This window comes from Maylandia zebra, linkage group LG14 (genome assembly GCF_041146795.1).
Source record: "Maylandia zebra isolate NMK-2024a linkage group LG14, Mzebra_GT3a, whole genome shotgun sequence".
Lineage (NCBI taxonomy): Eukaryota > Metazoa > Chordata > Actinopteri > Cichliformes > Cichlidae > Maylandia > Maylandia zebra.
Window position 1 is genome coordinate 31,409,536 of NC_135180.1, and position 24,794 is coordinate 31,434,329.

Genomic DNA, 24,794 nt, shown 5'->3' on the forward strand with positions numbered 1-24,794 from the left:
CTTTATGTTTCCACATAGGCTGAGCTTTTACTCTTTAAGACACGATTGCATATTGCACCAGGGGCTCCTCCCACCTGTCCTACCATGGCAGCGTTGAAGACAGCACTGCAGGGTCTGCTAATCTGCGTGAAATACTATCTCTGACATGAATGTTATTGACAAACTTGGCTGGACATTTTGGGCAGTGAACTGCCAGCATATTTAATGCATATTCATCTCCTTTATCCCACTGGTCTTGCCAGAGCACCAGAGCTGTGTCATCTTGCCACACTCCAGCTACCACCCAAATGTATAGTGACACTGATTATGCAAATCTGTATCTTGTTTTCTCCCAATACCTGCATTAGAAGCCTGCTACTTTATTGAAGTTGAGATACGGGTCTCTCGGAGAGGCAATACGTGGATTTTTTTTCTCTCTTTCGCTCTTTTTCTTTTTTAATAATCTGGGGGAATCTTTTACATTTTTTGTATTTCTACACTTCATAACAGTTGTCACATTAAGGACAGATCAGATAAAAACATGCTTTGATGCTCAGGCATATATTATGAATCTTTGCAGGATGTAAAAGGGATTAAAGTTAAAATAAAAACGTGGAGTTTGGCTTTGGCTTTGCAAACTTAAAAAAAACTGTCAAAGTTGGGGCTATTTTTTGTGCATATGGTTTTATTCAGGAAATATTTTACATTTCAAACTATTTTGTGTATTCATAGAAACTACTTTCTGCTGATCACAAAGCAACTGTCTGTGATAATGTGTTTTGTGGCTTTTGCATTTTTCGAGTCATTTTTGTTGTTTTGGGTTGGAGGGAAATCTCAGGGGGTGATATTTTGCCATCTAAGCAAGTATGGGAAACATATGTACATGCTAGCTATAACACAGTCTATGCAAGGCTTGCTTTTCTTTTTCACTTTTCTTTTTCCTTTTTAATTTAGATATAGATTAGTGGACGAGTTGGGTAATTTTTTATAAACATTATTTCATTTTTATTGATTTATTTCTTTTTTTGCCCAGTCTTCCATGTTGTCTTAGGCTGGCAATGATCTCCCACTTAACTCAGAGTTGTTCTCTGCTCTCCCTGTTACTAGGCTTCATGCTTTCTCTGTGCCTTCTCTGGCTCCTCAACCTCTTCACAGATTTGGCCCATATTGCCTGGGGTCAGCCATTGAATACAGTATATGCAGTGTGTGCTGATCCTCCAAATTGCCATGTGTGAAATCCATCCCACTTGCTCCTCGGGGAGTAGTCATATCACTCAAAATGAAACTGCCTCTCGTATCCTCCCCTTATTCTTCCACTTCACTGTTCTCTATGGCCGCCTGGGACCATGCAGTTGTGAGGCTTTATAGTGGAAGCCTATTAGACAAATCTGAGAAGAATGCAGCAGAGGTGCTGTGATACCAGGTTGTCAGTATGCTCCACAGTCTCATATAAATATATCAGTCATGCTGGCTTGGAGGTCTCACTGAATTATAATATTTTCCTATTTTGGTGTAAATGGAGTGGAGGGGGGTGTAGATTGTTCCGTATGGGAGAAAATTGCATCAGGTTTTAAAGAAAATGCTTCGTTAGTTTTATTAATAACATCTGTCATTGTGTCTCAGTCAATGTGGGGGTAAAGCTATTCGGAAGTCAAATATGATTAGAATCTATTTCCATACATGGAGTGGCTTCTTGTCGCTTATAAACATGATGTGCTCCGTGTGAGCATCTGCACATTATTATATATGAGTTTCAGCCTAAACACTGGTGTCACCTGTGCCTCTCCTCATCTCATCTGTCAAAATATTTTCTTTTTTTCTCCTATGATGTTCTGCGTGCAGAACGCGGCCTGCCCTCTGTCACATCAGGGAAACCAGAGAGAAGGAATAACGTAAAACAAGCAGAGAGTTGTTAAATTGCATTATGGCTATTATACAGGATAGGGATATATGCTGCAGCTGGTAAAGTAGCGCATGCGCCTGTGCCTCCTAATGAGCCTGCATGGAGGGACCTGTGTGGAAACAAAAGGCTGTGCTTGTCGGCCACACCAGACCCCTTCACCCACCCTCTCACCGCTCCCCCAGCCCTGAGCGTGACAGACCAAGAGCAGAGCGCCGGTCCCTTCCTGGTGGCGTGATTAGATTGGGGCCGAAGTCTCCAGCTGGCAGGCCTGTCTGTGACTGGAGGCGGCCGTCCCCAGCGCTTGTCACTGGCTGACACCTCTGACAGGCAGGGGACAGCTTCAGCAGACAGGTTCATTAAATGGCATTTTTTACAGCTGGGCCTCCAAAAATGAGGGCTGGGCTTTGTCAAATCCCCAAGTCTACAGGGGCCCCTGCGTGTTGGTTTAGACCAAAGCTTTGTTGTTATGACAAATTTTTTGATCTGGGCCGTTTGAAATCGGCTCTTTTTTTCTCCTCTTTAGCCTCTCTTTTGTTGACAGCTGGCCCTTTGCCCTGTATTTTGTCATGGCAGCAAAATGTTTGCGTTAGCTGGTTAACCAAAAACAGCCCGCGCTAAAATATTTCATTGAAAACCAATTTTGAGACCGAATATTACAGCTGTTTATGTTTCAATACTTATGAACCTGCATTATGTTTTATTGCTTCCATGGCTGTTATAGTTACAGTATTATTTTATAATGCATGATATAAAGATGGAGAATTCACAAGCTACTGGTAAATTAAAACAAGAAATTAGTTTCACGAATAAAGACTGTACTAAAACTGACAAACCATTCAGAGGCTCTAGACATATGAATAACTTAATTTGTATTCACATAACACCTCACTAGTCTTTTGATGGAGTAAGCTGTTGTAGTCTCCCCATGATGCTTATCTGTATCACTTGCCTTTCAGCATTGCACTCAGAAGACTGCTTCCACAACATCTGGCTACAGAGTGGGAGGGGGCATAAAAGATAACCTGCTTCCCAGTGAACTGCTGCTGGCCTCCAGCTCCTAGTAGTCCTTCCATTGCACCTCCCTTCTTTTCTATCCCCCTCCAGTCAGCACGCTGCCTCCTCAGGGCCGTGCTGTCTCTATGACAACTGTTTGAGTTGGGGGTTGCAGAGGTGTCAAGCAGGGGCATTACTGGTAGGAGAACACCAGAGATGCTGGGCTGCACATCCAGCATCTCCACCTAATCCAATTTTAATTGAGCTCAAGAGATTTTGGATGTGGCACGGAGGTCGGGCATGAGCTATTCCAGGGAGAAATTAAGGGAGCTCGGCTTGTGCTGCACTCTTCCAGCCTGTCACTATTTTAAATGAGCATTAGCATCAGACCTAACCCAGCTCACTCTGATTCTCTCCATCTCTACCCCCACCACCATGACCACACACACGTGTCCGCACACACGCACAGACACACACACACACACACATACACTGTAGGGCCTCACCCCCTTACTGCCCTGTTAAATCTTTATTCTCTCCCACACACGCACTCTCTGAACTGAACCTATGTGTGATTATAACCTGGGGAGTTGATGAGGTTGCTCCCTGGCTCATACTGTTAGACAAAATTGTTCAGTCAGGGGGAAGTGAGATGGAAGGAGGGAGAAATGTGTGTGAGGGGACCATTCTCACCTGTCAGAACAACTGTCTTGTCTTTCTGTGTGTGGACCTGCAGCCCCCGGTGGTGCTGCATACACTAATGATTCTTTGTCTGCTCTCTCTCTCTTTTTCCTGCCATGATGATTTTTATTGATTATGTATATCCCACTGACCCAGGGGGCTATTTCTTTGACCGCTTGCCTTTCCACCAATGACTCTTTTAAACTAACTCAAAAACTGTGAAACATTCAACAGTCTGTACACAGCTGCATGTTTTGTACCAATTGTGCCTTGTAATGTGTTATACAGTCTCACTAATTCTTAGCTACAAGTTGAAAAAAGGAATGAAAGAACTGATACTGGTGTGATATTGAGGCCTCTCCTTTGCCTTGGTTTGGTGAAGCTCCAAGTCCCAATTACATCAGGGTGCTTTGACCCTGTTATACCTGCCTGCAAGCCTAGTTAAGCATTCTTCTTAGCAGCCTAATGGGTAGAGGGATTAGTTTGCAAGTAGCAGGCAAAGGTTTCCTGTCTCAATAATTGTATTTGTGGTGCCCATGAAAATAGGTTTCCACTAAAAATACCCCCCAAAACAAAACAGTGTATACAGTAATGTTTTACTCAGGTTTGTTTTCCTGTCAGTGCTCTGTTACAGTCTCCTCACAGCTTTGACACCTTTCATCATATCTGCAACGTACTGCATTCCGATCCTTTGGTTGCTAAATAAAGACATCAGTAGTCTATTTCACTCTTCATCTGACATTATATTTTGATTTATACAGCTACAATAACCACAGGACATTTTTTCTCTTCTCTTGTTCACCTTGTAGGTCTTACCATACACTGAGGGCTTGCATGGGAAGTGGATGTTCAGTGAAATTCGCGCAGTCTTCACTAGACGTTATCTCCTGCAGAACACAGCGCTGGAGGTCTTTATGGCCAACAGAAGTAAATGCAGTAACAATTTAGAGAATTTAAAATTGAAGTGCTTATTTCCCATTTTTTTAATATAATAAGTGTTATCTTTTACTCTTTGCAGCATCGGTCATGTTCAACTTTCCTGACCAGGCCACAGTAAAGAAAGTCGTTTACAGTCTCCCTCGGGTGGGTGTGGGTACCAGCTATGGACTTCCACAAGCCAGGTAAGTTGAAATAAAGCAATCAAAATGCTGTTAAATGTTTAGAATTATTTTATGGCCTTGTTACCTCATCTGTGCTGTGTGGTGAAGAGTCTGTGCAGTACTGGCCTGCAGTAGAGTCATTTGAAGTCCCATTGCTCCAGTCATTGAAGTGGATGTGCACTGACCCTGACTGAGCTGACCTAATTCTCTGACAGAAGACTCTATACAAGAGGATTGCAGCCAGGCCAATGACCACAGGAAAAAAGATTCCCTTTAGACTCCAATGGTGCTAATAGGCCTTTTTATTTACTGCCGCAAAACTGGCAACTTGTAGGATATTTTGTGCATGTCAAGAAAGGCATCCTGCATTGTAGTTCAGCTTGAATAATTGTGTGATTTAAGGTTTTTTAATTACCAACTGGCATTCACTTAATGTGCTAGAATAAAAGATATACAGCTATGAATACCATTTTGTTATGCATCCTTCATCTCAGTATGTTAATTCTAAAACTGAGTAGTAGTGTTAAGACCTGAGACTGGCTTTTAATGTCATAATGTCACGGTTTGCAGCCAATCCTTTGAATTCAGTTCCATATACAGGTTTTCCGTTGTTGGTTTTTTTTTATTTTAAGTTCAAATTTTTAAATAAAATCAAGTTATAAAATATCCATAGCTAGCACTAATCCTGTGGATATTGAGTTATTGTTTAAATGCTTATTCCAGACGGATCTCCCTGGCCACTCCTCGTCAGCTTTTCAAATCCTCCAACATGACCCAGCGCTGGCAGAGGAGAGAAATCTCCAACTTTGAGTACCTCATGTTTCTCAACACTATATCAGGTAATGTTGTATGTATTGAATTTCTAATGTTGTGCAACTTTGAGATTTCTTTGCTTAAATTGAAAGTAGCAGAAGGTACGGTAATAATATATTCTCTTTTTCTCAGCCATCAGTTAAACAGACAGATTCTGACTTGTTTTCTTCCTTATCCGGACAAAATTTCCAACCGGTGAAATCGCAGAGTTTTAATCTATTATATATGTGAAACTTTCCCCATTAGAGTCTTATGGCTTTAAGGTTTGCTATCACGATCAATAAACTTTATGTGTCAGTGGTGCTGGAAGCTACTATCAGTAGCCTCAGTTATGTCGTATTTGTTTAAGAATCCATGGTAGTCTTAAGAGGTGCTCAACATTGTAAACTTCACTGCTCATGGGAGTATGCTGTTTGAAGCAAAGAGCAGGCGCAGCAGATTTTTCCAGATAATTAGTGCCTGGCTTTGTGAGAGTGTGCACACGTGTGTCTGCGGAGCTGAAAGGTTCTGTTGTCGACTCTCTGATCTGAACTGCAACTAACAGGGAAGGCAAGAGCGACTCTACGCTATTCTGCTCAGAAAGGTGTCATCCTCTCTCTCGCTGCATATTCATGCATATTTATATTTAGCTTGTGCTCGACTTCGATACATTATTGTCAGCTAATTAGATGTAAGGCAGACAGAAAAACATGCCCAAAATTCATTAAAAATCCCTGGTAATGACCTGGGCTGCCAGGGATGTCAGAATAGTGTGGAGCGGTAGACAGGCGGGGGGTGAAATGCTGGGAAGAGGTGCGAACGGGAAATGGTCTTCTAATTAAACACTATTCCACTGTTATTAACATCCTGCCACCCCAGCTCAGGCCTCAGCGCAAGTAGGTCTAACCACAACAATGCCCAACTCATCCTCCACACTCAGCCTGCTGTTTCCTTTTGAGTGCATGGCATTAACCTGGATAATTATGTTCTCTAGATTCCCCCAGACCCTGGTTACTCTGCAGAAGCCTTCTCCATGAGTGCTTGTCAGACATTTTCACTTGCTTGGCTAGTTTGGGATTTTCTAAGGCCAACCTGCTGCAGAATTGTAACTGATTGACTGGTTCAAGTTGATAATATTTAATAGTTAATCATTAAAAACCTGGGAACAATCTAATTAGACCTAGATGTAGTGAAACATCCTTTATTATTCTTTCCTTATTATTCCCATTTGTGCTTTAGTTGAAAAGTTGACTTTAGTAAATGTGTTTTTCTATTACATGATAGAATGTCATTCTAAAGCAGCAGGGTGCATATGCAAAGATTCAATACCTTGAATTTAGCATTTTGGTCATTCTGTCTTGCACTGAGCGTAACAAGCTGGGTAGTTACCAGCCAGTGATAACAGCTTGGTTGAAAACAGGAAAAAAATAGTAGTGGGCTCTCTAGTGTCTTTCAGTACAAACTTACCCTTAACAAAACAAGTTTGCACTCACTTAGTACTTACAGTAGCTAAATTATAGTAGCACAGTAGCCTTGAATTACACATGACTTTAGGTGTTAATACAATTTAGGGTGATTTATATAAAAACCCAACCTCTAGAATAGAGTAATGTGAAAACCAATGTACACGAAGGTTTGCGGGCATTCATTTAAGCCGAAACGCGTTGGTCAATTATTAAAGTTGTTCATCTTCCCTCAAGTGTTGCTGAAGTTCCTGCTTTGGGCATTCATTTAAGCACAACTTTCTTAAGGCCCCGTCACAGCATTTCAGTCGGGTTAAAGTCTGGACTTTCACTGGGCCACTGCAGCACCTTGATGGTTTTCTTTTTCCGCACTTCTGTTGTAGATTTGCTGCTGTGCTTGGGAGCATCGTCCTGTTCTATGACCCAGTTTTTGACCAAGCTTTAGCTGTCAAACAGATGGACTCACATTTGAATCTATAATATTTTGGTACACAGAGGAGTTCATTGTCCACTGAATAACTGCAAGGTGCCTGGGTCCTGCGGTTGAAAAACAAGCTCAAATCATAACCCCTTCACCAACATGCTGACAGTTGATATGAGATGTTTGTGCAAGCATGCTGTGTTTATTTTTTTGCCAAACATAGCACTGTCCATTATGGCCAAACATACTTACTTTGGTCTGGTCTGTCCAAGGACATTGTTCCAGAAGTCTTGTAGTTTTTTTTATATGCAACCTAGCCATGCTGCCATGTTTTGTTTTGTTTTGTTTGTTTGTTTGTTTGTTTTTTGGGGGGGGAGAGAAGTTCAGAGAGAAGTGGCTTTCTTCGGGTGGTTTTTCAAAAAAAAAAAAACAAAAAACTACTTCAGTCTTTTTCTAATTGTTCTGACGTGAACAATAAGATTTAACATGTTATCTGAGGCCCTATGGCGCCTGAAATGAACTCTGACAGTTAATTCCTGTGGAAGCAGTATGGGGTGTACTTTCATACATTGGTTCTGAATTTTGGCTTCATGTTTATTCACTAAATAATGACATTGTAATATGTCATGTGTAGTAGTGTCTTGAAAGGGAAATTAGCTGTAGAGATCAAAACTGTCTGCTTATTTCTGCTGTAGAGTTGGTTATTTTTCAGTCCTGGAATTGTTGCTTCTTTAGTATAGAATGTTTAACTAAAGAAGCTGGAAAATAGTTTGTATTCAATCACTGGACATTTCTAGGAAACATCTTTGTTTGTTTTAATCATATAACGATAGGATATCCTAGGATACCATGGTCTGACACCTTAGAATCTCTTTTGTGCCCTTTTGTTTCATTTTTCCTGGAAAAGAAGTTGTTACATTTTAACTCTCAGTTTACTTTGAGCCAAAGTTTTCAGCATGATTTATCACAAGCAGTAAAAATTCTAGCAAAAAGCAGCCCCATCCCAGTCCTGGATTACAACTGGCCACCACCTGACCTTGCAGCTGTATCAATGTCGTCTTCAAAGGAAAAGTCAAGCGTTACTGACAACATGGTACATGCTTTTGGCTTTTCCAGGTTTCCAAGTTTTCTCATCTGAAAATCATAGTTTCCTTTGAGAACATCTGGTCAATCAGCAATCAGATTTGCTGTGAGATTTCAGGCATTGGAAGTCATGTCCCCAGAAGACATGACTTCTTCCTCCAGAAGAACGTATACCTCTGCAATTACATTTTCTCCTAACTACTTGAAAATGCTTATGTTTTCCATATACTTAAAGACAGGCCTCCTGCAGTTCCCACAGTCTATTAACAAAGGAGACACAGCAGGCAGAGTCATGGGAAACGCAGAATCATTCTCACATTTTCTACCATTAGTGTATGTGTTTTCTTGGCAGACTCTCTGTGAAGTGTGGAAGGAAGTCCGTCTGATTGGGGGCTTGTTGGAATGTTGCATGTTGATCCCCTAAAGTAACTGAAGCCTCAAGTGTATGCTGCCCTGCTTTCAACCTCTCTGTTCGCCTCCAGCCCATCATCACTCACAGTTTTCTGTCTCCTCTGTGTGTTTAGGGAGGACATACAATGATCTGAACCAGTACCCGGTGTTTCCCTGGGTCCTCACCAACTATGACTCGGAGGAGCTGGACTTGACCCTGCCAGCGAACTTCAGAGACCTCTCAAAGGTACAGGGGCCTCTCGGCTGTTCACCTTAAAATGATGGAAAAAAGAGGGGCAAGAAGGGGCAGCTGGATCTAATGGCAGGGGATTTTCTTATTAGGAGTCAGATTGTAAAACAATATGGTATTTACTGGCAAAGGAATCATGTGCTGTCTCTGCACTGAAGTGGAAAATGCTGATTGTAGCATCATGAAATGCACTCCTCTACTTTATACAAGTTTACTCCCTTTTGTTGGGTGCTGCATTGTCTCCACACACAGTTTGTGCTGTGTGCTTTGGATATACCCTTAACATATCTCTGTGGTCTTGCACTAGAGAGGCTTTTACATGTTTTACTACCACAAGTCTAACTCGATGAACTCAGCAAGGCAACACTGAGTTCATCATGGGGCAATCATGGCTCAAGAGTTGGCAGTTCGTCTTGTAATCGGAAGGTTGCCTGTTCGAGCCCCGGCTCCGACAGTTTCGGTCGCTGTGTCCTTGGGCAAGACACTTCACCCGTTGCCTACTGGTGGTGGTCAGAGGGCCCGGCGGCGCCAGTGTCCGGCAGCCTCGCAGCTGTGGCTACAATGTAGCTTGCCATCACCAGTGTGTGAATGTGTGTGTGAATGGGTGGATGACTGAATGTGTAAAACGCTTTGGGATCCTTAGGGACTTAGTACAGCGCTATACAAATACAGGCCATTTACCATCATACACCCAGCATGATCAGCTCATGTTAAGTCATTATCATAAGATAAATTAGAAGTAGTTTTTTGAAATGCATATACAGCATCACAATATGGAAAATGTATACAAAATCAATATATACTGTAAGTTAAATCCAGACTGTCCTTCAACAAATTTGTAGAACAGTCTGCATAACACGAGTAAAATCATGGCAACTTTATCCTTGGGGGGCTAAATAATGGATGTCTGCACAGTCTTCATACACTCAACACAAACTGTACGATTTCAAGGATATTTTCGTCTAAATTCTGCCATGCAGCAGTTCAAGTTTCTGCGAGTAATATACTTTTATTTTCAAGGTCGATGAACTGATAAGAGAATTCATCAGCACAGTGCCGCAGTGAAAGATGTTCTAAATATGGCTTGTCCAAAAAAGATCAAGCTGAGCAATAGTAAGAGCTCGGGTAACAGTGCCAAATCACAACAGCTATGATACAATGTCCTTAATGCCCTGCAACCCCGATAGATAAAGTTCAGTGTTATGTTTGCTCTGTCTTTGAATGAGGGGGGAAAAAGGCAGCAGAACTGTGGCCTGGTTTATAGGTTTACCCCCTCCCCTTTCTGTCTCTCTTTCTTTCGCTCTCGCTCTCTCGCCCATGCACACTCCAGCTCACTGACCTGAAAACAGTCACATTCCTGTCTGAGCTCTCTCTCTCACTCACTTTATCGCTGCCTCGTTCCCCTCAAAGCACCAACACGCAGCCTAAGAGCCTCATTTTGCCATCTCAGTTCTCAACAGTTTGTATCAATTTTCAGCATTTCAAAGCATCTGTTTTCTGGGTTTTGTGGTGAGAGAGATGGAGGACTTTGAAATAAAACTATGAAACAATCAGTCACAAGTTAAAGTATTGTTAATTTTAAAAAAGAAAGAAAGGTTTTACTCCTCTGGAGAACTAAACAGAAAACATTTTGGACAAACAGTTGTGTGTCTTGTCTTGTTGTTTTCTTTACCTGTGGGGTATCCAGGTGGGATGAAAAAGCCACAGAATGTGTATGCGTGTGTATAGAGATGTGTGTGTCGAGGGGAGTGATCAGGGCTGTGCCATGTGGAACCCTCCTGCCCCGGGGAGACAGTTATGTATTGTAATGTATTCTAGTGACATCCTCCCATGCTGTTTACAGGGCCGAGCTGCCTTCATTAGCATGAGTTCACAGCCTGTGTCTCCTGACAGTTGTCCTTGGAACCCCGGGGCTCTTACCTCCAAAAGTTCACATAAGCTGGTGTAGCAGAGAGGGACGACGGCCCCCACTCTTCTCCTCTCTGTTTCATCTGCCCTTTTTTGTTCATTTATGGATCAGTGGTAGTAGCAGTAGTCTCTGGAGACATTCATTGTATATTAGGTGGTGACTTTCTTCTGTGTTTAGCCAGGGATTTGTACATGTATCAGGAAACTGAGGCTGGATATCATTTCAAATTGTTTTATACATCCATCCATCCATCCATCTTCATCCGCTTATCCGAGGTCGGGTCGCGGGGGTAGCAGCCTAAGCAAAGAGGTCCAGACCTCCCTCTCCCCAGCCACCTCCTCCAGCTTGTCCGGGGGGATACCAAGGCGTTCCCAGGCCAGCCGAGAGATATAATCTCTCCAGCGTGTCCTGGGTCTGCCCCGGGGCCTCCTCCCGGTGGGACATGCCTGGAACACCTCGCCCAGGAGGCGCCCAGGGGGCATCCTTGCCAGATGCCCGAACCACCTCAGCTGGCTCCTTTCGATGTGGAGCAGCAGCTGCTCTACTCTAAGCCCCTCCCGGATGGCCGAACTTCTCACCCTATCTCTAAGGGAGAGGCCAGCCACCCTTCGGAGGAAGCTCATTTCCGCCGCTTGTATCCGCGGCGGAAATCCTTTTTATACAGTACCCATGTTTTGAGTACCATTAAGAATACATTACTAGTTCTTGAGGAATTCAGTCTTTTTCAGATTAATCTGAGTCAGATTTCTGGGTAAGTGTTTGGTAGGTGATGACGCATCAGTCCTGTCACTGGGTCCAAGTCTCTTAACGAGTTGGCTGAGACTCTTGTCTTTTTGTTCTATATTGCTGCATCCCTTGTTTACTGCATATTCATAAATCCTAAAAAAAGGATTTATGAACTTGTTTAGCTTTTATTTTCAGTACTGTTGATGTGTACATACCTTTAAGCTGAGCTCTTCAAATCTCACCATGTACACTACAGCCTCTGGGCTCACATTGCCCCTGTTATATTGACCAATATTTTAACCCTGAAACAATGACTTGCTGTTGAGACAAGTAAAATTTTTGTGTAGAGATTTAATTAAGGATTGTGACTTTTTTAGTAGCAAATATTTTTCCCCACTATTAGTCTGTTTGATCTTCATTTACATCCAAAGTTATAGCAAGGGGGGCATTATTATTATTTTTGCTGTTTTAGAAATACCTCACACAGAATGTGTACATCTTTGCTGGCTAACTCTACCTCAGTGCTAACTTCTATGAGCCCAGTCACACAGGCTGAGGGACCAGTTAGCACACTCTGGCAACTGTGGATTATAAGAGAAAAATGTGTATTTCCTGACCAGCTGGTAAGCGGATGCTGGCTGTCCCCAGGTGAAATTGGTCGCAAATAAATTGCTGCACCAAAATCCTTACTGTGTTGCTAGCAAATTTGCAGACGTGTCTGCAAATTTTCACCAATTACTCATCTCCAATGCAAATTGTGGACAACCTCAGAAATCTAGTGATCAAATCAACAGCACGGAGAGTATGGTGCACTGTATAACGTACCTCATTGTGAGCAGTTTCACCAAAAGACTGCCAGCAACCACTCAACAAGCAGTCAGGGAATACACACTTTTCTAGCGATGTCTGATTGGTTGGCAACCACCTGGCAATCTCTAGACCTGAGGTAACTAAGGCCTAGTTTCATTCAGCCTTTGCTTTTCCACTGATAGCTGGATGCTATGACTAATGGTGACACCTAGGAGAATAAATATACTGGTGTTTTTATTGAAGGTGAAAAAAGACAGACAGTTTTTAAAGCTCACTGGTATCTAGGGATGGGTATCGTTTAGGTTTTATCCGATACCGGTGCCAAATCGGTACTTTTGAAACGGTGCCGGTGCTCAAACGGTGCTCAAACCGGTGCTTAAAGAATGGAGAACACAAAATTGGTCCAAAAACCTCTCATGTTCAGCTGGTTTTTTGTAAAAAGATAACAATGTTAGCCTTTTCTGCAGCTATGGGGCATATATTTACTTTTTATATATACTTTTTCTTTTCCAACTATTTATTTATAAGTGACTTATGTATGTATGTATGTATATATATGTATATATTGTACTATTCTTAGTTAGCGTATTGTCTGTCTTGTCTTAATGTTGGTTTAAAATGGAGCACTGTAACAAAAAATAATTTCCCCCAGGGATCAATAAAGTATTCTGATTCTGATTCTGATTCTGATATGGTATCACTCTTGGCTGGAAGCAGTGCTTAAACAATGGAAAAAACATAAACTTTGTCCAAAAACCTCTTATGTTCAGCTGTTTCCCTCTTTTTCTTTGGTCATTTTAGCCTTTTTGGCCAGGGTGAAGGGAGTATCTGCCATCAAACAAGAAGACAGCCGCATGTAGCTATGATGATGTTTGCTAGTTCACCTTACATGCATTAATGTAATAACGCGGTTAGCCTACTCAACGTAAATTACACACGAACAACATTAAGCTACTCACGCAGAGAAGAACGGCTGCTGCTGCCATCATCATCCTCATCATTTCTGCTACACTGGCAGGGCTAGGGGCCAGGACTCTCCTCTTCGGGTTTTTGGGGGATGTTGCTAACTCCGGGTCCGATAACAGGCAACCCACCCGCAGTAGATGCGCTCGTGTGAGGTCTCGCAGCAAGCTATTAAATACGGCGCATTTCTGGGCTTTAAAAAAAAACGCTATGCGTCGCCAGGTGTTTCATCGGATTTGAGGTGTTACCTCCTTTGACAGTATCACAGTATCAGCTTAAAGCACTTGTTGCAGGCTGCTGAGTTTGCATCTTTTGCTGTGAAGTACAGCCAAACTTTTGACCGCTTCGCCTTGGACATTTTTAATCTGTAGCTCTGCTCTAAAAGAACGTACGTACCTGGGCCCGCCTACTATCCTCGGAAACGTAAAATGATTGGCTAGAAGTGTATCACAGCTCAGGGGAAAAAAAGCACCGAAATAAAGCACCGAAATGTGCGCTGCTTTTCGGTCTGGTTACTACCGTTTATGTCAGAACCGGTGCCGACACCGGTACCCATCCCTACTGGTATCTCAGAATTTGTCTGCTTTTGGTAACTGGAAGATCTGGAAAATAGTACATTTAGTTACACTTTGGACAGGCTCTCAGTCTATCACATGAAAAAAAAAAAAAAAAAGAAAAGAAGAAGAAGCATGTTTTGCTTGTTTTTTATATTGAAGGAATTCAGGCTGTCCCTGAACTTAGCAGATTATACCTCACATTACAGGTTGCAACAAAATGTTCTTTAAATAAAGTTTTTATTTTAACTTGTCTGTTTATTTTTGCCCTGTGGTTTAGTAAAATCAAGTCACCCAATGTAATATCACCTGTCACGTGAGAACTCAGGTTGCATCATTAACCCCTGGAGGGTCTTGGGTCGATTTGTGGCTCTAAGCCCAATAGTGTATGCATTTTTCTAGGACCCTCCAGGGGTTAAGAAGACAAACTATCACATCATTACTCTTAGGTTAATACAATATAATTGCAGTACAATTAGGCAACATTAAGGCTTTGTAAATTGCTATTAGATTAGTATTCATAACCTCATAGGGACATTGCACAGTTTGGGAGGTTTTCTTTCTCACAGACGAGTCATACCTGAGACCTGTTTTCCAATTATGTGCAACTGTCACTTGATGGACAGTATTGTCTAAACTGCTCGACATCCGTACTGATCTACTTAATGAGAACCTCCCAAACCTGTACACACCTACATTTCCTGCATTCAGTTAGCTTCAAAGTTCTGCTGAATGCTGTGTCGATTTGCCTCGAGGCCAGAGTTCTGCATATTTGGATGTCAGCTACATTCTCATGCAATGAAGTGTTTCATTAGATTCTAATGATTATTTTTTGACAAAGTGACAAGTAGATGATAGATGTATGGAAACTATCTTCCTCATAGCTGTTAAATGATGTGATGGAAATGTATTTAATTGCATAAGAAAGCAAAGGAAGCAGATGTTGCTCAACATGCTTCTTCTTCACACAGAAAAATTTATTACGTGTATCTTTTGAAAAACATTTTGACAGACATAACAAAAATGTGACACAAGCGCAGATTTTATTCAATTTAAATATATATAAAAAAAACCCCTCATGGTCTTGAAAGAGCTATAATATATAGGAGGCTATTTTCTTCCTCTGTGTGCTCAGAATCTCTAACAGAAAAACTTCCAGTAACACAGACACAGCTTGGCTGCTGCAAAGCACTCCCTCCACACTTTTCTCTCTATAATGGAGGCTTCATCACTCACACTTCCACTCCAGTCAGGCTGTTTGGAGCACATCTGCTTTATCTTGAGTTGGAGCAACTTGATTGCATTAGACTGGAGCTGCATGCAGCCCTGCCTCTGACGAGGCAAGCAAAAACGACTGTGACTTCCCCTGACAGAGCACCACAGCAACATACTGTAATGTAATTTCTTTTGAAATATAAAATGCAATATGCGTCTCTTTGGGAGGTAGCTTAGATATGACCAAACAAATGGAGACACTCTCTGCACACTCACTCACCAATGGCCACGTTCATTTCCTACATCTTTGGAGTGCAACACCACAAATGATCCTGATTAAATCTGAAGTTAAATCCAAGTTTGATCATACTTTGTTCAGCTGCATTTCCCTTGGTCAGGTGTTATAGAAGAAATGAAGTCAGATGGGAGAAAGTGTGGCGTTGTCTGAAGCTGTTGTTTTCATGGTCTTATATCTGTAATCAGTGTGATATGTAATGTAAGGAGAAGGTAAGAGGCTATTATTGTTTGTTGAACAGATGCAAGCAAAGCTTGATTTTTGCTTATCAACAGATGGTGAGTATGACAGGAATAAGCGACCAGTGAAATCCTTTGTATCTTTTCTTACATTACTGGAGACATTGTACATTATGTTGTACAGTTGTTTAAACAGAAAATCAACTTTTTATATTTCCATACATTATTCATTGGTGTATTTCATTCATTCTCCATAACCAGTTTAATTAAACTTCGATTTTTGGGACATAGTTTCAGTTATACATTTTGTCCTTTTGTTTTTTAAGGTTTTAAGGAAATTCTTTTTTTTTTACCACAGATCAACCACATAGTTCATTATTCAGATGTATTCAATGTTAGAGGTAAACCTAAACAATCATACTTAGACATCTTTCAATAGACTAGTATGCCTTCTTAATACTGGAACAGGAAACCATGACACCAGGCATTGAGGTGTGTACTATAAGCCTGTAGCAACATGCCCATGCTAATGGGCAAGGCCTGTTGGTGCTCTTGGCAAAAAAAACCAAAAAAAAACAAAAGGCAGCGGGTGGGGGGGTGGGGGTAGCTGTTGTTCATATGCTAAAAATCGGTCATTTTAGCTCATGGCTAGGTGGTTGGTTGGCAATGTGATGCTATCATAAATTAGATGTTATTGTTGTGAGATAAAATGGATAGAATGATTTTTATAAGCAATTATAGATGTGCTAAAAACTGGTAATTTTACCCCATTGCTAGGTGGATACTTGGCAGCATGATATATAATATAGATATGAATCTACAGGACCCAAGATGTACCTGTATGCAAAGTTTTGTTGTTCAAATTCATTTGGTCTAGGAAGCATTCACAGACAAATTAAAAAACACACAGAGATTTTATGTATTATAGCAAAAATTTGGACATGTACAGAATTTGGGGTAAACTGGAAGTGTCCTTATTTTTTATGCTTAAATTCCACTGGAACAACTGCATGGGAGCTTCATTGTGTCAGTCCTGCATGCTGTTGTAGCTGAGTGCATTATTTAGGCAAACATGTTATGGATGTAGTCTCTTTTTCAGGCTACCCAGAGTCATTTCAGTACAATGTGTGGACTTAAAGTCACCCTTCATTTTGTCACAAACTGGTTGCGCTCATAGCTTAAAATGAGAACTAATTAGACAAACGTTTCTTTCAATTAGTGTACAGATTTACTCTGTTAATAATCATCTAATTGTAGCTGCAGTTGGATTTTGGTACAACCAGACATGTGCTCATGATTCTTTAAGATGGTGAATCATAATACTCTACAGTGTGGTGCTGATTTTGGAGTAATAAAGTGAGTTCATTAAGCATGAATACAAGATTTCAGTTTACAACCTCATCTTTACAAATAGGTGACCATTGCTTTTGTTACCCTAATATGCAGTCTACACACGGACCACTGTTCAACAACTATACTTTGAATTTATTTACCGAGTTTATTTACTTTTTTGCGTATTTGTCTTACATGTTTCAGATTATCGACTGGATTTTAACACTGAATAACGATACCATTGGATAAATGCAAAATGTACTTTTTAAAGATTCTTTCAATGAAGGGAAAAAAGCTATCTAAAACTACCTGGCCCTATTTGAAGAAGCAATTACCCCCTTGTCCGTAAAAAAAACCCCATCATACCAGCAATCGAACAGGATGGTGGTTGTGTGATGTTCTGCAGATGCATTGCTCCTTCAGGAGATGGACAACTTGCTGTAACTGACGGAATGATGAGGAATTCTGCTCTCAAGTAGAAAATCCTGAAGAAGAATGCCTGGCCATCCATTTGTGTTCTGAAGCTCAATTGCATTTGAATTATGCAGCAGGACAATGATGCGAAACAGAACAGTCCACCTCTAAATGGCTCAAAAAGATCAAATATAAGATTCTGGAATGATCTCGTCAAAGTGTACACTTAAATCAGATTGAGATGCTTTGGCATTACATTAAATGGGCCATTTATGCTCGAAAACCCTCCAGTGTGACTGAATTTAAACAATTCTGGAAAGAAGAGTGGACCAAAATCCCTCCACAATGATGTGAAAGAATTTTTGCCAGTTATCACAAAAGCGTGATTGCAGTCCTTGCTGGCAAAGTTGGCAAACCGTTTTTAGGTTTAGGGGGCAAGTACTTTTTTTTACTTAGGGCCAGGTAGGTTTGGATAGTCTTTTTCCCTTAATAAATGAAATCATCACTTACAAGCTATATTTTGTATTTACTCAGGTCAAGAAGGGGGCAAAAAGTTTTCATGATAGTATGTTTACAACTATATCATCATGTGAGACACGCCCAGTTTGGTATTTGTCAGCTTCATAGCTCATATTTTTGGTTTGTACTAGCTATATAACAACCTTGACTTGTGCAGTTTTGAACAATCACCCTTTAACAAATGTGTGAAAAACCCTTTTCTTCAGGGACCTGGGTCTTGTGGGTTTCCCATGTAGTGTGTTTGTTTAGTTATCCTCACATGTTTTCTGGAAAGTGAAATAAAAAGCACTTCTGCACTACATTACAAATGACATAGAAAATGCCTCATTCCATTTATGCTTGCACAGCTAAACACGTTGGAAGGTGTTTAGCTGTGGATTTTTTTTTTCTTTTAAATGAATGTAGAGCCACACAGAAGAATTAACAGGAAATACTTTGTCAATTAAGGCGTGTTTGGATCTCTTCCCTGCAATTTGGTGCTCCAGTTTCTGTTAGTTTAGGTAGCTGTGAATCACAGTACAGAGGCACTTTGAATGTACCCAAATTATAAATCTTAGTGTAGTTAATTGTTATAATCTTTCATCAAAATATGTCACCTATTCTCTCATTTCAACACATTTTAGTAAATTTTCCAGCTTTCTCTTTGGTACCATAATATTAAGCTGAGCAAGTAAGCCTTTTTATAAACTTACCACTATTGCCAGTTTGGCATTCCTCTTTATTCTCATTAGTACCTTCAGCTGTCTTTTCTTCACTTTTCTCCCCCTGTCACATGTATTTACCTGGATCTTTTATACAGCTCTAACCTGCATTAGTCACACTAGCAGTGCTTTTACAGAGTGTGAGACGTCTTGTGGCTTACACCCCAATCCAGCTGGGCCAAGACGTCACATGCAAGGCTATTATCACCCCATAAATCTGCGCAGATCTCAATAAACTTCTCTTTCAGTCTATTCAATTGTGCTAACACTGATGTGGACTGCCATTAGATTTTAAGAAAGGACTGAAAAAAGTAAAAAGAGACTGCATTTAGTTTTGACTTAGAGCTTCAGGAATGTGCAGTGCACCACACGCAGATACGATGGTAGTGAGCAAGAGAGTCTCCCATATTGAGATTTCATACTGACTGCACCCAGCTAAAACAATAACAGTGCAGTTTTTAATAACGTTAGAATAGACATAAGCCTCAAACTGCTTTTATTTTATTTCTTCTGACCTCTGAGCTGCAGCTTCCAGGTAGAAAAGCTGCCATTGATTACATTACCAGTCACCCTTCCCCCTGTGCAACTGATTCAGTGGTACTGAGTATATTAATATTGACTGCCAATATGCTTCTAAGGCTCTCATATTGGATGAGGTGATTGAAAAGGCAGAGAAAGCAATTTATTCACCACTAAATGTATGTTTAATGGGAGTAATTCTGTTGCCTTAAAACACATAAAAATGAAACAGCTGCCAAAGGGCTAAAACCCAGTGATGGTGTCAGTTTAATATTGAAGTTATTGCTAAGGCTGTGGTTAAAAAAAAACAAAAAACCCTCTAAGATTTTGCCCAACAGTGGAAATAATTGGATAGATGTAAAATATATATATAGCAGTGATTATTTATGGGGTCTAAATAATTAGGCAGCAGGTTTTTTTTTAAATGCAAAGCTGTGACGTTTCAATCATTTCTGCTTGTTTTTTGTGCGCATATTATGGGGAGTATTTTTAATAATGAGCAAACTTTTCTGCTAAAAATACTAGCCATACTGGGGGTTTTTAAGATCATTTTTTTCCTCTGAAAAACTGATCTCCAGTTTCCTTCAGTTGATAATTTTAAGAGTGTGTATTGTACACTTTTAAAACCATGCCTGTGGCTTACCTCAATGTCTAAGCCTCCAGTAATATAACACAGTGTTGCATTATTAGATTTCACTGTATTTTCCTGGTACTAAAAACAGCTATGTGTTAAAGCACAAAGGATTGCTGACCCAGGTGGAGTTTTAAAGGGTGACCACCCCACACATGCACATAGCCCATAAAGGGCACATGCACAGAAATTGCGATTCAGTAGCTACTATTGTTATAGCAGTTTTTAACAATGTCCACATTGGTCTTTATCATGTGCTACTAAAATGCAGCATGCCTATGTAAGCAAATTCTCAGATCAAGTGACCAACAAATATAATATTTGATTACAGTGATTTACAATACAGGAAAACTTCATTTTCTGTGCCACCCAAATGTGTAAGTACTAGCATCAGAGTGGCCACCCCAATAAATATTAGCTCCCCCACTGTGTTAAAGCCAAGAATAGCAGTTCAGAGTAAAGTGCTTGCCATGATGGGTGTGTTGGGTGTAAATAAGGTCAGCTAGGGTTAATCCACATGGATTAGCCACAGCGTTTTAGTAGGAGACACACATATCTCTTCCCTCCATCCTTAACGCACCATCCTGCTAACCCCTGCCAACATGCCTATTTAAATTTTAGACAGAAGACAGCGCAACAGTTACTTTAAGGGTTCAGAAGAATAACAGGCTCTGACAGACAATTGCCAGAGTAAAGCTCCATGTCTGCCCTGAACTTTCCACCGCTTCCCACCCAGTATTACTACAAATGTCCCAACTGGTACCTTCCAAGATTCTGCAGCTTTCTTTACATTAATTCTGTCCAGTTATTCTTCAGCTATTGCAACATTTAATTTACACATTTAATTTGTTCTTAATTTAAGTAAGAACAGAGAACAAATTGACATGAGATGCTTGAGATGTTCCTATGAGGATAAGTGAAGTAGGATTCATTACTTTAAAACTGCAAAAAATCCCATAAAAATAAAAAATGTTTGGACTATAATGTTACTCTCACTATTTTGATATCATAGGTAAGCAAATCATCCATATCCCCATGCAGGAATTAGTGTGCTTCACATGTTGTTTTCCCATGCACTATAGTTTTTACAAACTGCAATGATGAGCCAAATAGTGAGGGCTACAAAGTTAAGAAAGTGCCGTTTAGGAATGTACAAAAATATGAATTTTCTATGCTTTTTTTCCAGACTTATACAGCATTGTTGTTTTCTATAACCTTTGCATGACCACCATAGATTTGCTTGTACATAAAAATTTAATTTAGATTGGAGATGACTCATGAGACGTGCTGTAATATTTAGAAATTATGCATGCAAAACAACACAGGACTGACTAGTCTTGTTGCCCCGGATCAAGTGGAACTCATGTTTAGTTTTTTTTATTTCACAGAGAAGATAGTTTACTTTTGAAAAAACATGAGATCTAAGTTGACACTGTATAATGGGAATGATGAGTTCATGATTTTTGTGTCTGTCTCTGATATACGGACCCATAACTTTCTGTTATGTGAGATAACCATAAGCCAAATTCAAAATGTCTCCTTAGATCTTATGGAGATTTTTTTCAAAGGAACTGCTTTATAGTTAAGTGTTGCAGAAAATGCCAAAAGCTGTTATTTCCAGCTCTTTAGCAGGCCAAGCAGGTGGTTACAAGTCAGGCTAATAAACGTGGTTGTGATGAGAATGTGGTAACAACAAAGCAATATCAAATACTCATGCAGGTACACAGTAACGAATAACATATAAATACAGAATATTTATGTTAGAATAAAATGACTTAGTTTTTTTTAAAATCTTTCATTTTATTTACGAATATTCTTAAAATTCTGCAGCACAGTCCTCACTGAAACAAATAGTCACTGAAATTTCTGTATTTTTTTTTCTTAAATGCAAACCTAGCCCAGTTTAAAAACAGCAAGCACCAGTAACTACAACATAGCCTTGCTTAAACTTCAATTTGAGTGCTTATAGTTATAACAGTAGAATTGTTATTATCATGAATACTGGTAGTACTGATTTTTTTCTTTTATTCAGTTTTGAATTTGAATAATAAGCTATTTGCAGCTTTTGTCTATTTTGACTGTGCTTGGTGAATATTTTGAACAAGAAGATAATGAATGACTAAGTTGTCTCACAGCATACTAAATTCTGCAGAGACACTGAACCTGTACATTTGACCCTTAAGGATATACGGAGGTTCATTACTGAGATTTATGCCACTATGACAGCTTCATGTCCTACATACAATATGTCTGGTTATTTCAACTCTATACTGTAGTTGTTGTTGTATTCATAGAAAAACAGGATTTTATTTGGCTCTCTTTACTTTGATATATTCATTGATTGAATATCATTTGTTAAAAAAAAGCTTTTGCATTGTCTTCTATTTGTAAAATAACCAGAAATGTCAGAAACTCTTAAGAAGGAAGGCATCAACAAAAGACATGATGACACATTTATCTTTACATCATGTGACATCCTACTTGTTCACAGTAGGGAAAGAAACAAAGAGAAAAAAACCCCCACAAACTTTTAAATTCAGTGCACTGGACAAATAATCCTCAACACACTTTAAGACTTTAGGGTCAATTAAAATTTATAAAAGGACCAACTCTAAGGTTTGTTTGCCTTACAAAACATGAGACTTGCAGACATGTAAGTACACCATTGTTCAATTCTAAGATTTTATATATCAATACATAATAAAAATATTTGTTTTTTCTTGGTTCTTAAAATTTAGGTAAATACAACCTCAGATCAAAAACAACACATGAAATATTACCCATTGTCACTCATTAACAAAAACTAAGCCAAAGTGCATAACTGCAGGAGAAAATATGAGAAACCAAGTAAACCCTTGCTGCTTCACTAGCATCCCAAGCATACAATCAAATTTACAACAGAATGGGAGGAAAAAAGTGAAATCAATCAAGCAGATGAACCTGATTGAAATGCTGTGGGACTTTAAGGGAGTCGTGCATGAACAAATGCCTGCAAACTTCAATTAACTTTATATCGTGAAGAAAGGGTGAGCCAAGATTCCTCCACTGTGATACAAGAGACTTATAAAGCAACACAGAAAATTAATGGGGGGCACTGGATTTGGCTTTGTTTTTTGTTAAGTAAGAAACAACACAGTATGAAATATCGTGTTTTTGTTAATCTGAGATTGTATTGAAATCATTTTAGAACCCGGTAAAGCCAGATTTGTTTTCCCCTGATAGTGTAAAAACCTTACAGCTGAAAGACGGTGAACCAACTTTTTCACATGACTGTACAAAGCATATGTAGTACATCTTTATAAAGGCTTTTAAGTGGAAACGGAATACAAGAAAATCGATAATTGCCACAACTAAGCCTGTTTTGTCCTCATTTCCTTTTCAGCCTATTGGTGCCCTGAACCCAAAGCGTGCAGCATTCTTCACTGAACGTTATGAGTCATGGGAAGATGACCAGACACCACCTTGTCATTACAACACCCACTACTCCACAGCTGCCACCACCCTGCACTGGCTTGTCAGAATTGTGAGTAAAACCTCTCCTGCAGCTACCCTCCCTCTTATTATTGTACTATGTGCAAAATCCCCGAATTAGTCAAGTATGTGAATAGGAATGAAGTCAAACCCAGACCTCAGAGAGTTTTTCATTTTTTGTCTGCATTAGTTGATTGTCACTTGTCAGACTTGATGATGCTGTTTCTTTGAGGTCTGTTGGCTTCTGCACAGGAAGCAGCTCGACATCTCAATTTGATTGGGCCTGAGTTAGACCAATGGCGCTCAGAAAACACATTTCACAGGCCAGTAAACCAGCATATGTGAACTAAATAAAGAGTGGCTGGGTAATGATTTACAGAGGCTGCTGTGACAGGTTTATGTGTTTCAGGCAACCCAGTGAGCACTGGAGACATGTCCATCAAGGTTACTGAGCACTGTCCTCATTTACTCTAGAAGAGGAGGAAGAACATGTACTTCCAGTCTGTTCCCAACAAAAAAGGCTCTTCTAACCTCCAACACTTCTTTGAGTTGCTGCACATGTGATTTTAAAAAATCTTACTAATTTGAAGGCGCTTTATGAGGAATTTGTACTGTATTTCTCCCCCTCCCCTCGTCATTAGTAGAAAGAGGCCGATGAACTGAGGGAGCTCCCTTGACAGCAGTTAGATTGGCCTCACTGGGTTTGTTCTCACAATCTCTTTCTTCCTCTGGTGAGTGATCCTTCCGCTCCAACCGGCAATGGTTGCCATCTCAGTCTAAGAAAACCAAATTTGAGCCAATTATCATTATGGCTTACTGTACTCAGGAAGAGCACTAATTAATTTTCCCTCAGGCTTGGATACAATGAAAGAAGGATCTCTGCTACAGAAAAAATAACAATGAATAATACAGAAAATTCAGGCTATTCCCGTGCATTTAAAATTTAATCCTCAAGGTTGAAAAAATATTTTAAATTCTCAGATTTTGACAGGTGCAATCAAATTAGATGTCAAGAGGGTGAGAAAATAATGATCAGGACTTTAAATCTGGGTTGAGATATTTGACTTTTGTGATGAATACATGTCTTTCCTTATAGGAGCCCTTCACCATGTTCTTCCTCAGTGCAAACAACAACAAATTCGATCACCCCGACCGCACGTTTTCAGGCATTTCCCGATCCTGGAGAAACTGTCAGAGGGACACCTCAGATGTAAAGGTGAGAATCACAACAAAGGATATACTAAAACATCTGTATCTATAAATACAATTGATATACATTTGATTCCTTGCTAGTTTCCTTTTTAAAGCTTGTGTTGTGGACTTGTGGGTCTTCGAAAGGCAATTCTTACAGCAAAGATGGTTGAAAAGAATTTATTGCACAAGTCAATGCAAAATTATAGTAATATAGCATACATCTATATATTTTGCAAAATACCAAACCAAGCCTTTTTTTTCATATGCTCTCCTCCTTTCTGTGCCTCAAAACCACTGCAAAAATATA

General features: G+C 40.0%; 1 protein-coding gene across 9 annotated transcripts in view; it reads left to right on the forward strand.

The window, feature by feature from the left end:
* Positions 1–24,794, forward strand: part of nbeab (neurobeachin b) — a 210,689-nt gene that overhangs the window by 155,931 nt on the left and 29,964 nt on the right. For all 9 annotated transcript variants that reach the window (XM_076873355.1, XM_076873354.1, XM_014410085.3 and 6 more), the window contains 6 exons: positions 4,366–4,483; positions 4,575–4,677; positions 5,380–5,495; positions 8,940–9,052; positions 23,205–23,345; positions 24,390–24,509. In XM_076873355.1, coding sequence (XP_076729470.1) covers positions 4,366–4,483; positions 4,575–4,677; positions 5,380–5,495; positions 8,940–9,052; positions 23,205–23,345; positions 24,390–24,509 — 711 coding nt within the window. The remainder of the gene's footprint in view (positions 1–4,365; positions 4,484–4,574; positions 4,678–5,379; positions 5,496–8,939; positions 9,053–23,204; positions 23,346–24,389; positions 24,510–24,794) is intronic.